The sequence below is a fragment of the Haliotis cracherodii genome, unplaced genomic scaffold (assembly GCF_022045235.1).
Source record: "Haliotis cracherodii isolate W230 unplaced genomic scaffold, xgHalCrac1.p SCAF_8, whole genome shotgun sequence".
Lineage (NCBI taxonomy): Eukaryota > Metazoa > Mollusca > Gastropoda > Lepetellida > Haliotidae > Haliotis > Haliotis cracherodii.
Window position 1 is genome coordinate 58,406,989 of NW_027266341.1, and position 12,105 is coordinate 58,419,093.

The following is a 12,105-nucleotide window of genomic DNA, read 5'->3' on the forward strand; positions in this document are numbered from 1 at the left end:
CTACCCAATCTTTTTTGTTGCCTCTCATGACAAGCATAGGTTGCTGGGACCTGTTAAAAAAGAATCCCCATGGTTTCAAGCTGTCTGGTACAGTTCATAAATGTTGTCTTGCACTGTAGTTGGCTATGTCACATGATCGCGAACATGTACGAAAAACATGGATCTACATAAATTTCCAAACCATGTCGCTGCCATATCTTAAACCCATTTGGCGACTATTTTGGAAAATTACTTTGAGCCATGTTTTTCGTACATGTTCGCAATCGTATACCATGTATACAGGGCTTGAAATTAACTGTATTTTGCGTGCCATCGCACGCCTAAAATGAAAATGGCATGGCTAATTCATGATCCTCGTGCCTCGGAGGCACGCTTGGAAAATAGGAATTAATTGCTGAAGATCTATTCTAACCCTCTTACAATAAGTAATAGCACCTCGGGACCAACTATGCCGCAGAATCCCAATGGGGTTTACATAGCGCACACAGGTCTTGTCTAGATGAAAACTATTTACTTCCACTGGTGTTCTGTCAAAGCAACTAAAGGACTCTAACCTGGATCAACAAGCGTTTTCAGGAAAATGGCTTTCAACTTCTTATTCTTGATGCGAGCACTCTGAGTAAGGTTGCGATACATTTCATAGCCCATGATCATGATGCCCCCTCCTTCATGCCACTCCTTCAGGTAGTCAGCGCGAGGCCAGTTCTGTTTCACGCTCGATATCTCATACACCTGGGCAAAACAAGCACATGTCACCACTGGAAATAGCAATCACCATTGGGGCTTGACGTTTGTTTGTTTATTGTTTAACGCCGCCAAGTGTGGATTAAAAATCTTTCATGGTTTTCAAGTTATACTCCAAAAAGAAATACGGATGGACAGACAAAATGATCACCATCCAATTCTTCCATATAAACAAAGTTATTCGGTGATTACTATGGTAATGTTAAAAGTATCTGGTGGTACTTATCCGTTATAAAAAGTAGTGTTTGTTGTGTAGCGCCACACTCAGCATCATTCAAGCTATATGATGGCAGTCTGTAAATAATCGGGTCTGGATAAGACAATCCAGTGATTGACATCATGAGCATCGACACGCTCAATTAGGATATGACAACATGCATCAACCAAGTCAGCGAGCCTGACCACCCGATCTCGATAGTTGCCTCTTACAACAAGCATAGTTGCATATTTGATGTTAGTTAATAAGATTACATTGGTGTCCTACTCACATCTAATTGGTCCTTCTCATCGAACCACATGACCCATTCATTGCTCCAGTTGATGACTGTGTTCAAAGGACACACAATCAGACATGTTCTCATGGATGTGCACTTCTCGTTGGCCAGCATTGTGTGCACAAACGATATCACCTGGAACATGGAGGCAACAATTGGTTCACTTCTTTGTGTTGGGAATGCTCTATTACACTGCAGTCACCTCTATCATAGAAACATGATTACATCATGGAGAGGCAAAGTAGTCACAACATAGGGCTTGTGTTTTCCTTGTGAATTCACCCGTTACTTTGAAAATGAATAAAATGAACTCCACTAGAGAAATGGGGTTTAACATCCCATTCAAGATTATTGCTCTTATATAGTGATGTGCGCGTACAACACAACAGTATTTCGATCAAATCACAGCGCAGAATCTTCAGGTGGGAGCAACTATTGTAGGTCTTAAACGTTTCCTTTGGTGAAACCCTGAAGCACCCACGATCTACAAACCTAGAATAATAATCACAATGAACCTAAGATTCGTACCCACAACGTACGATTCCAGCACGAAAAGGCGAAGCAACTCCACATTGGTTGGTTGTTAAAAGCCACTCTCAGCAATATTCCAGCAATATGACAGCGGTCTGTATACAATTGAGTCTGGACCAGACAATCCAGTGATTAATATCATGAGCATCAATCCATGCAATTCGGATCGATGACATGCATCAACCAAGTCAGTGAACCTGATCACCCGATCCCTCCTACGACAAGCATAGTCACCTTTTACAGCCTTCACGGGTTACTCCGCATACTGTGAAGCATTAGACTAACACATCAGACCCTGCCATGTTATCATTCCTTACAGTGTATTGATCTACTGTGTAAAGATAGCTTTGAAGCTGAGTGGAAAGACTCACCGATAATGTTTTACCCAGGCCCATGCAATGAGCCAAGATACAGCCAGACCCTTCCTTCTTCTTGATGCGGTCGCTGGTCTCACACAAGCAGTCCCACATGAACTGAGTAGCTGACGACAGAAAAACATGACAAACAAACATGAGTGAAAGTGATTGCCACAAGATGGGGCTGAATACACCCCAAGCAACTGAACGTGCTCAATCAGGAGGATCAGTGATTTGGTTGCTTGCGTGACTGCACTGAAAGTTGCTCATGTCAATTGCTGGTTTGCATCTTCCCAAGGCTAAAAAGTACAGCTTCCATGCTTGCCGAAATATGCTGGAATTTCTGGGTTCGATCTTAAGTGTCACCAGTGGCTCTTACAAGTTGTGTCCCTTTTATGCCCCTCCTAATTTGTCATTTTGAGTTCGACCTCTCATACAACTTGCAATTGCTTCACACAAAATGGTGTTCTCCAGTCAAGACGATCTGATCGATGATCAAGATCTATATTGTAATAATAAGGGTCTTGCCTCATGAAGTGCATCAAATCACGTGAGCAAGTGATAAAAAACGGTGAAAATATTTGGAAAGTATCTGTCGATGCTCTGTTAATGTTACACATTCTTTGTAAATCCCGCAGTCAACCAAAACCTGCAAAACTGAAATCCATGATTTCTAGTTCATTACACGATTTCTATGCATAAACTCGATAGTCCAGCCAAAATAGAACTCCATAATTTGGCAAGGGTGGGAACTGGACTTCTAAAGTCAGTTAACTCCCTTGCCTTGGGAAGATGCTGGTTTGTGAGTGTGACGTAGCATAACTCTTCGACCAATGAGAAATATTCAACATCATTTAGTTTCATTAAATACACTCAGTCATTTCAAACACAACATGATACTGAAACTACACAGTCAGCCATTGTACGCAGAGGAAACCTATTCTGTTGACAGTTGGCCTATTAACAGGCACATACAATGGTGTGCAGTGAGCAAGAAGATGAGATGGTGTTATTCCCCCAACTCACCTTCCACCTGGTGAGGTTTGAGTTTGCGGACCAGCTTCTTGTTCACTTGTATGATAGGTTCCTTCTTCTCCTTGTCCATCTCCAGAATCAACTGTGTGGTGATGGGGCACTTGGTAGTCTCATCCGTTATCTGCACAACGTGGTTGAACTGGAAAAAAACACATATAAAAATTCCAATACCATGTGGAAAATAATGCTGAACCAAAGTTCAATGGTATTTTCTAAAATACCAAATACCTGCCATGACATTAACACAAGAAAACAGCATCTACGAAAACCCATGAACGAGCATAAAACAGATCAGATATGACAGTGAAAAAGACACATTGCAGCTGACGTAAAACAAAATGGCCGCCCAATCAATACGATAATTTCAAAGAAGAAACCTTGCACAAGCCACCCAAAATGACCAAATTTGAAGATAACCTAGAGCCTAAGCAAATAATCATTTATAAGACGATTTAATATGAACATAGGATAAAGGATAAAATAGGGTAACAGCTTCTAGCGACAGGACTTGTCTCCATGAGCAAAGACAAGAGCACAGCTTGGGTCACACGATTCCTGGTGGTATTTGTGTTTGTGTGATTCCTCTATGAAAGTGTTCTTTCTCTCTTGGTGAGAGATCTCTGTTGGATTTATGTTCCAGTTCAACAGCAAGAGATTACATTATGTGTAAAGCAGGATAGGTTAAAAATGTGAATTATGGATCAGGGAAAGCTGTGACAAAGTTTGATCACCAATGACATCACAGCATGATGATTCACTACCAGCCATGACACTAAGCCTGAACCTAAAAGCTCCATGGCATGCTAAGGACCTGTTCTTCCCTGGAATTCCCACAATGCCATTCTACTCATGTCAACAGTGACCAAAGAGTACACAAACCTCTTTCTGGCGTTCAGCAACCCTCTTCCTCCTGCATTCCTCTGCTTTGCGGGCACGCTTAGTATCATCTGTTAGTTTCTTGTCAGACTTGATCTTACGAATATTCTTCCTGCCAGATTTGTCCGGTGATTTGCCATCATCATCATCATCGTCGTCATCATCATCATCACTTCCATCCTACAACACACATTGCAAACGTAATCCTCCACAAAATACTAAAACATATGTATATAAACCAGAATAAATATTAATCACTCTAACCAACATTCTTAAACTTATGAAGGGCAGATACTAGGGCCATAACAAAAGATGAGGTTTAACTGCAAAAAACTTATGGTCAGAAGGCAAAGGAAACATATTTCTTAAAGTCTATAAACAAACAGAAATATTTGGATGACACATCTTGATATGATCTGGAGAATAAAACCACCATATTCAAATCCTTATGCAAAAAGCTAATTTTATAAACAAAAACTCTTACAATATCTGAATCCGTCTCTATTCTCCCCTTTTCATCAGAAGAGTCTTTCTGCTCCTTGATTCTACGGCGCTTATTCCCCTTAGCTTTCCGCCTGGCTTTGCGTTCCTCCTTCAGCTTTTCCCGCCTCTCCTCCTCCTCTGTGTCCAGGCTAATCTCACTGTCGGAATCACTTGCGGAACTAGAAGATGATGAATCCCCGGATTCAGAGTCACTTGTCAGTTTCCTCTTTTTCCTGGATCCAGCAAATACCATGTGTTTATGACAAGCACTGTACACCAAAACCCCCAACAAAGACACCAGGCTTTTCTGGTTTTAATCATGTTACGTTCATATGTGAATGATTTGGGTTATTATGGTTAAGGTTGAGTTTACAGTATCGTTCAACCAGAAACAAGGCCCCCAAAAAAGAAAAGCAGTTCTTGTGCTAGCAAAAACAGAACCAGACCAATAATCTTTTCTGGAATGTAAACATCTCAATGACTCCAACTTTGCTGTGCCTAAAACTTTATAAGAAGATCTGCTAAATATTCAACCATGTCAATAGGACCCTGTTCTACAAAGTCATCTTAGCGCTAAGATGCTCCCATGTCACAACACACTTACAACAGTTGTAGTTGTAATATTGAAGTGTGGAAAGGAACCTTGGGCTCTGTTCTACAAAGTGATCTCAGCGCTAAGATGCTCCCATGTAACAACAGACTTACAACAGTTGTAGTTGTAATATTGAAGTGTGGAAAGGAACCTTGGGCTCTGTTCTACAAAGTCATCTTAGCGCTAAGATGCTCCCATGTCACAACAGACTTACAACAGTTGTAGTTGTAATATTGAAGTGTGGAAAGGAACCTTGGGCTCTGTTCTACAAAGTGATATTAGCGCTAAGATGCTCCCATGTCACACAACACACTTACAACAGTTGTAGTTGTAATATTGAAGTGTGGAAAGGAACCTTGGGCTCTGTTCTACAAAGTGATCTCAGCGCTAAGATGCTCCCATGTAACAACAGACTTACAACAGTTGTAGTTGTAATATTGAAGTGTGGAAAGGAACCTTGGGCTCTGTTCTACAAAGTGATATCAGCGCTAAGATGCTCCCATGTCACAACAGACTTACAACAGTTGTAGCTGTAATATTGTAGTGTGGAAAGGAACCTTGGGCTCTGTTCTACAAAGTGATATTAGCGTTAAGATGCTCCCATGTCATACAAATTTACATCAGTCTTTCCACAAAGTGATCTAGTAATAAGACAATTTGAAAATCAATGTTTGAGAGTAGAACTTAGGACTCAAGATTCAACAAGCAAACTAGATGTAACCTCAACAATGTCTTTTACTGTCCAGACATGCCAATTACATTAGAACTTAATGAATCCCCACCTGGGTTATTAATGTTGTTTTTTGTTTAATGCCGCTCTCGGCTTTTGCAGTCATAATCGAGTCTGGACTAGACAAACCAGTGATTGATATCATGAGCATGGTCCCAGGCCATTGGGATACAATGACATGCAATCAATCAAGTCCCTGAATCTGACCACCCATTCCAATTAGTCGCCTTTTAGGACAAGCATAGATTACTAGGGACCTTTATTCTTACACAGAATCCCCACTGGAAGAAAGTCCTATGATAATGAGTGACGAAGAACAAAACTACATACCCCCTCTTCTTCTTTTTCTGCTGCTTCTTTTTTCTCTTTCCTTTTTTCTTCTTGCCCGAACTTGAATCACTTGAATAATCTTCATCTGATGATTTCTTCTTCTTTGATTTTTTCTTGACCACGATCTCCTCAGAATCACTCTCCTCCGATTTCGGCTTCTTTTTCTTAGACTTCCTGTCTTTAGCAGAGTCACTGCCTGACAACTTAGCATCTAACAGTTTGCTACGTATTCTTTTCCTTGTACTTGGCACATCATCAGAATCCTCATTTTCACTGTCATTTTCACTGTCATTTTCACTATCATCTTTCTCTTCCTTCACAGGCTTCTTCTCTTTCTTGGCTCCCTTTTTCTTCTTCTTAGCATCATCATCTGATAACATATGAAAGATGTTCTCAACTGTTCACAGACTTTAATTAAGTACTGGGGTCCTTGAGGTTTCATCCCACAGTATTTGAACCTTGGGCGTCTAAATATCTTTAACTTTTTATTAGTTTTAGCAACAGCGCAATGACAAAGACAATTGACTTTCATGCTTAATTCTGAACATTGGTATAATATTGTTAAGTATTGCAATGTCTTTTGGAATGACGTGGTTGGGGATCAAACCCACGACATTCCACTCCCCTGGAACATGCTCGACCATAAGACCACCAAGGCGGTTGTTATTCCAGATCTATAAATATGCCCTTTGTTGGTCATATGCACCTTGATGCACACAAGTTTAAAATTTAACACTTAATGGTGATGAATCTCACATGCAAATGACCACCCACAAGCTTGGGTGACAAAGCCAAGAAAATAGCATCCATCATTGTACCCATTTGGGGTATCAAATCAAGGCATGATTAGCGAACACTTTAACCACTAGGCTACCCTACCACTCCAGTCATTCAGATGATAAAGAATAAGGAAATTCCAGCACACAGCTACTTTCCCCCAGTTGTCAATTGATATATTGACATTTAACCATGCCACAATGGCAATAACATCTTTAGCAAACAAAACTATATATTCCCATATTCTTGTTATTCTAGGTATGATGGGCAAGGTGAAATGGGGTTTAACATCGCGCTTAAGATTATTGCACCGATATAACGATATGCAGGCACACATGTACATGTGCGTGTATGGTTGCATTAGTCCAGATTAAAGCCAATTTTATCGTATAGGGCTAGCCCACTGAGATACCATGCCACAGTTTAACAAGAACACCCCAGCATGCTGACTAGGATTGGTTGGTTTGCTGTTTAAAGCCACACTCAGCAATATTCCAGCTATATGATGGCAGTGTGTAAATAATCGAGTCTGGACCAGACAACCCAGTGATTAATATCATGAGCATCGATCCACGCAATTCAGATCGATGACATGCCTCAACCAAGTCAGCGAGCCTGACCAACCTATCCTGTTAGTCGCCTCTTACGGCAAGCATGGGTTGCTGAAGACCCATTCTACCCCGGATCTTCACGGGTCTACTGACAAGGAGCAGACCAGTCCTTGTTTTTAGCCCCTTAATGCAGAGCGCCAAACTGGGTAACTACAGGTACCATCTTTTAACCGTATAGGTACCGTCTTTTGGTATGATATGGCCTGTACCTTCCACTCTCCAGGCAGATACTCTACCACTGGACCACTAGTTCTTATTCCTGGACCATAAATATGCCATACTATACATATATTGATTTTGTTGATCATATGCACCTTGTTGATAAGTTTAAAATTTAATAAATAATGGTAGATAAAAATGATGCAGGCTGTTTTGAAATGCAGACTTTGTCTGTATTGGACATATCTATGCCATCTTGAAGACTGTTTTCGAACTATTCGTACCTGTCTCGCTGTCATCGTTGCCACTCTCATCGCCTCCCTCCTCATCAGCATCTTCCAACTCCGCCATCAAAGCTTTCTTTGCTACCTCATTCTCAAGGTCCTTGCCATTTGCTGATTCAGGTGTCTGAAGGGAGCAGAGAAAGTTAGTGACATCGAACTCCATGAAGTTTGTCTAATTAGCACCATCTTTTTCATTGAGATTGATAATACCTTTCTTATTTCTGAATCCCCATGCTATTTTTTTAATCACACTTTATATTATCTTAGTGTATTTATCACTCATAAGTCAACCGTAAAAACTAACTGTTTTAGTCCAATAGTCCTTATAATGATAATGAGTAGCAAAACCCTTAATCATGGCAAATTTTGTGGTAGATCTTAGGATATCTAACTATTGGGCAGTTTGGCAAGGACTCAATTTCTAACGCTTAGAAGCTTTTACTAAGGGCTATGTTTACTCAACCAACATTTCACGAGGCATTCTACAAACCAATATTTACAAAGAAGGGTTTCATATCAGATCATTTTCTAGGATACTGGCTGATTGTCATTATTTTTATAACAAATTCAAGTCGGGTATGAAGCAAACATCAAAAGTTGACAAATCATGAAAAGTTGAAAACCTCTTAATACAAATAGACTCTTGCAAAACCACTGCCTAATAATGAAATAGCCTGACAAATTACTTGAATAAATCCAGGTAACTTGAAGCTTAACATCACACAAAGGTCCAGTATTGGAAACAAAATACTCGGTTCTTCGTATTTAAATACAAATAGTCTCTTGCAAAATCACTGCCTAGTATTGATAAACCTTGACAAATTGGTCTAATAATAGAGACAAAATACCCTGTTCTTTCCATTCTTCATTTTAAGCACATCATCTTCGTCTTCATCTTCATCATCATCAACTTCATTGTCATCATCACCATCATCCGAGCTGGATGTTTCGGTCTTTTTCTTCCCCCTGGTCTTTCTACCTATAAGACATAGGACACCTTCTCAACCTTTGACAAACAGAGCTGGTAAATAATTGATGGCCGAAATACACATCAAGTGGTCTACTGCAAGAGTTGACCTTAAGACTGACAATGTTTCTGGTAGTTATTGATTTTGTCTGTTTAGCTGCTTCATTCCAACAGCTGAAAACTGCCTCAACTCATCGGCATTGGAAATATGTCCTAAAATATAAATGATATGTGGTTCTGCCTATATTTATATCTTCATATCTGAAATATGACGTAGATCAATATAGCAAGAACTGAATTTGATGGAGCAAAGTTTTAATTTCTTATAATGCACTTATCATGATGTCTGATGTCTAGACCAGTCTGCCACAGTTGGATATAGAGTTAGAAATAAAGGTTTGAGGGGGTTGGGGTGTGTGTGGAGGAGAGATAATTGAGGGGTCACCAGGAACATTTAGGTTTTCTGCTTCATGAGTACAAACAAAACACTAACTCATTCATTTTTACAGTAAAAGTCACGACAAGGAACCCTCCACTTTCATGTTATCTGGGACTTACTATATTTATACCATTTTAATTCGTAAATATAAACGAGCTCCTGTTTAATACCAATTTTATGAAACTTGTGAACAATTCTGGAAACAGACTTTTGCTTGTAAACTTGTTTACCACAACTATTCACAATTTCATAAATTTGTTATTACACGGAAGCTTGTATTTTATTTAATTTATTACTTGCCATTTTTTTTTTTAAATTTCATTGTTGTTTGTATATAGGCATCTACACAATCCACACCATAATTTAATCGAGTTTAACAGAATAGTACTTCCAACATAACAAGTTAACACATATTAATTTAATACCATAAAAAGTTATGACGTCACATTGTGATCCGGGGCTCCTGCACCACAAAGTTCAAAAACATGTCACAATACCCTATGAAGTAATTACAAAATTTTGTAGCAAGAAACACCGGCGAAAGAATGCTATGTGACGTCACCCTAGCAACAGGGTTGCTGGGTTCAAGTGTGTGTAAGCTCGTGACAGTGACCTATCATCTCTGAACGCAATGTCACTGAATAAGGCCAGGGAGGTTGGGAGCTTTCAATAATTAAACACTGTGTAAGCCTATTGTTATTACACAGTGGTATCTTAAATAATAATATCAAATCTTACATTCTATCAAGCAGAGCAGACAGAAAACAAACCAAAAGGGAAAAACAGAATGTAAGGTATAAAAAGGTAAAAAAGTCAGGTGCAAAATTTGTGGAGGTGCAAAATTTGTGGAGGTGCAACGTGTATCCTTTGCTTGCTGTGAGCATGATGGGAGAAACTCATTAGAAAAGATGTCATGCTGTCATGGAACGTAATGAAAATACTGAATGCAGACATACATTTCTGGCTGTATTTCAATTATGATGGAAGTGTTCAAGAGCAGGAGGCTTCAAGCAAGCAGTTTTCACACCTTCCTTTTGTTCACTTGTAATACATAGCGGATACAATTTCCCATAAGATCTATGTAACATAGCTATTTTCTGACATAAGAAAACAGCAGAGAGGAAACCTGGGCTCATGGTCACTATAACCTGTCACATGCAGGGTATAAAGCAACTCCACTGTGATGATGGGACTGGGCAACTATAGGAGCCAGAATGTGGAGCAATTGCATTTCTTCTTCAGACTTGCCTTTCTTTTCTTCGTCAGACGCTTCCTTCTTCTTTTCCTTGTTCTTTTCCTTCTTACACGTAGTGGCCTCATCCAAGTCCTCCTCAGAGTCTGTTTTCTCCTTCTTTGTTTTCTTCTTCATTTCTGGTTCTTCTTCAAGTTTTGAAATTTCCTTCTCCAGATCATCTTCACTATCAGTGGCTTTGGGTTTCTTTTTCCTCAATTTCTTCTCTTCTTTCCTCTTCCTAGAAGATCTCCTCTCAGCCTTTTCCTTCTTCTGCTTCTTTCTTTTCTTTCTCTCCAATTTGTCTTCTGTTCTTCCTGATTTTCTCTGACCTAAAACAAGCAAAATTACCTTGATAATACTGTTTATTTGCAAAACATAATGTTGCTATATATGGGAAAGCAGTTTACAAAGACTGCAGGGGTAAAAATTAATATATACTCTCACTAGGCTCAGAGTTGCCATCTACATAGATAAAAATAGTATGATGGAATGTAACAAGTCCTTCCTGACTTTTACAACACTTGTACTGAGAGAAATGTTAATTTCGAACCCAGGCCTGTGCGGTGCAATTACCAGATATCATGATTGTTTTTGAGACACTACACATAAAATATGTGTTTATTTGTTGTTTAACGCAACACTCAACAATATTTCAGCAGTCTGGAGTTGACGGTGGTCTGTAAATAACCGAGTCTGGACCAGACAATCTAGTGATTGACATCATGAGCATCGATCCACGCAATTGGGATTTGATGACATGCATGAACCAAGTCAGCAAGACTGACTACCTGACCCCGTTAGTCGCCTCTTACGACAAGCTTGAGTTGCTGAAGACCTATTCTACCCCGGAACTTCACGGGTGACAATATGTGCTACTAGTCAATCAAATCATGCTGCATGACAGAGTCAGGGGTTTAGCTAGACCCCGATACTAGTGGAATAGGACAGCCACTGACAAGCATCAGATGAAGGATGGCATGGGATGGTCTTGTTCATGCAACCCATTTTACCATTCTGCTCATATCTTATTTCCCCCTCTACTATCCTTATGTTTGTATGTAGTTTAATGCTGCACTCAACTATATTCCAGCTTTATGACCGAGGCCTGTAAATAGGTGACTTCGAGAATTATGCCTGATAACCCGATCCATTAAGTGAACTCATCGGACCTATTCTAACCTAGAATGCCTATAGAGGACAATCCTAATAGACAGTTTTATAATTAGTGAGTTGGTTTTAACACTGCTTTGAACATACTCAGGGCAAACCAGGGCTTTATCCCACAAGGACAGGTTTTCGCAATAAATCACTCAGAATTAATAAACCCTTATATGACACTGGCACTGATAATCATTTGTGCACCTGCATGAACACCCCCCCCCGCACGCACGCACCCACCACCCGCCCGCCGACACTATTTGGATATGATGACATGCATCAGCCAAGTAAGTGAGCCTGGCCAC

The 12,105-nt window shown here is 39.9% G+C and overlaps 1 protein-coding gene across 2 annotated transcripts in view; it reads right to left on the minus strand.

The window, feature by feature from the left end:
- Positions 1-12,105, minus strand: part of LOC139450493 (transcriptional regulator ATRX-like) — a 38,044-nt gene that overhangs the window by 16,785 nt on the left and 9,154 nt on the right. Inside the window, exons 9-18 of one of the 2 annotated variants that reach the window (XM_071232209.1) lie at positions 10,657-10,971; positions 8,851-8,981; positions 8,003-8,126; positions 6,172-6,541; positions 4,521-4,752; positions 4,040-4,216; positions 3,152-3,299; positions 2,141-2,250; positions 1,233-1,373; positions 555-732 (exon numbers count right to left, since the gene is read on the minus strand). In XM_071232209.1, coding sequence (XP_071088310.1) covers positions 555-732; positions 1,233-1,373; positions 2,141-2,250; positions 3,152-3,299; positions 4,040-4,216; positions 4,521-4,752; positions 6,172-6,541; positions 8,003-8,126; positions 8,851-8,981; positions 10,657-10,971 — 1,926 coding nt within the window. The remainder of the gene's footprint in view (positions 1-554; positions 733-1,232; positions 1,374-2,140; positions 2,251-3,151; positions 3,300-4,039; positions 4,217-4,520; positions 4,753-6,171; positions 6,542-8,002; positions 8,127-8,850; positions 8,982-10,656; positions 10,972-12,105) is intronic. The other variant, XM_071232210.1, reaches the window with a different exon arrangement.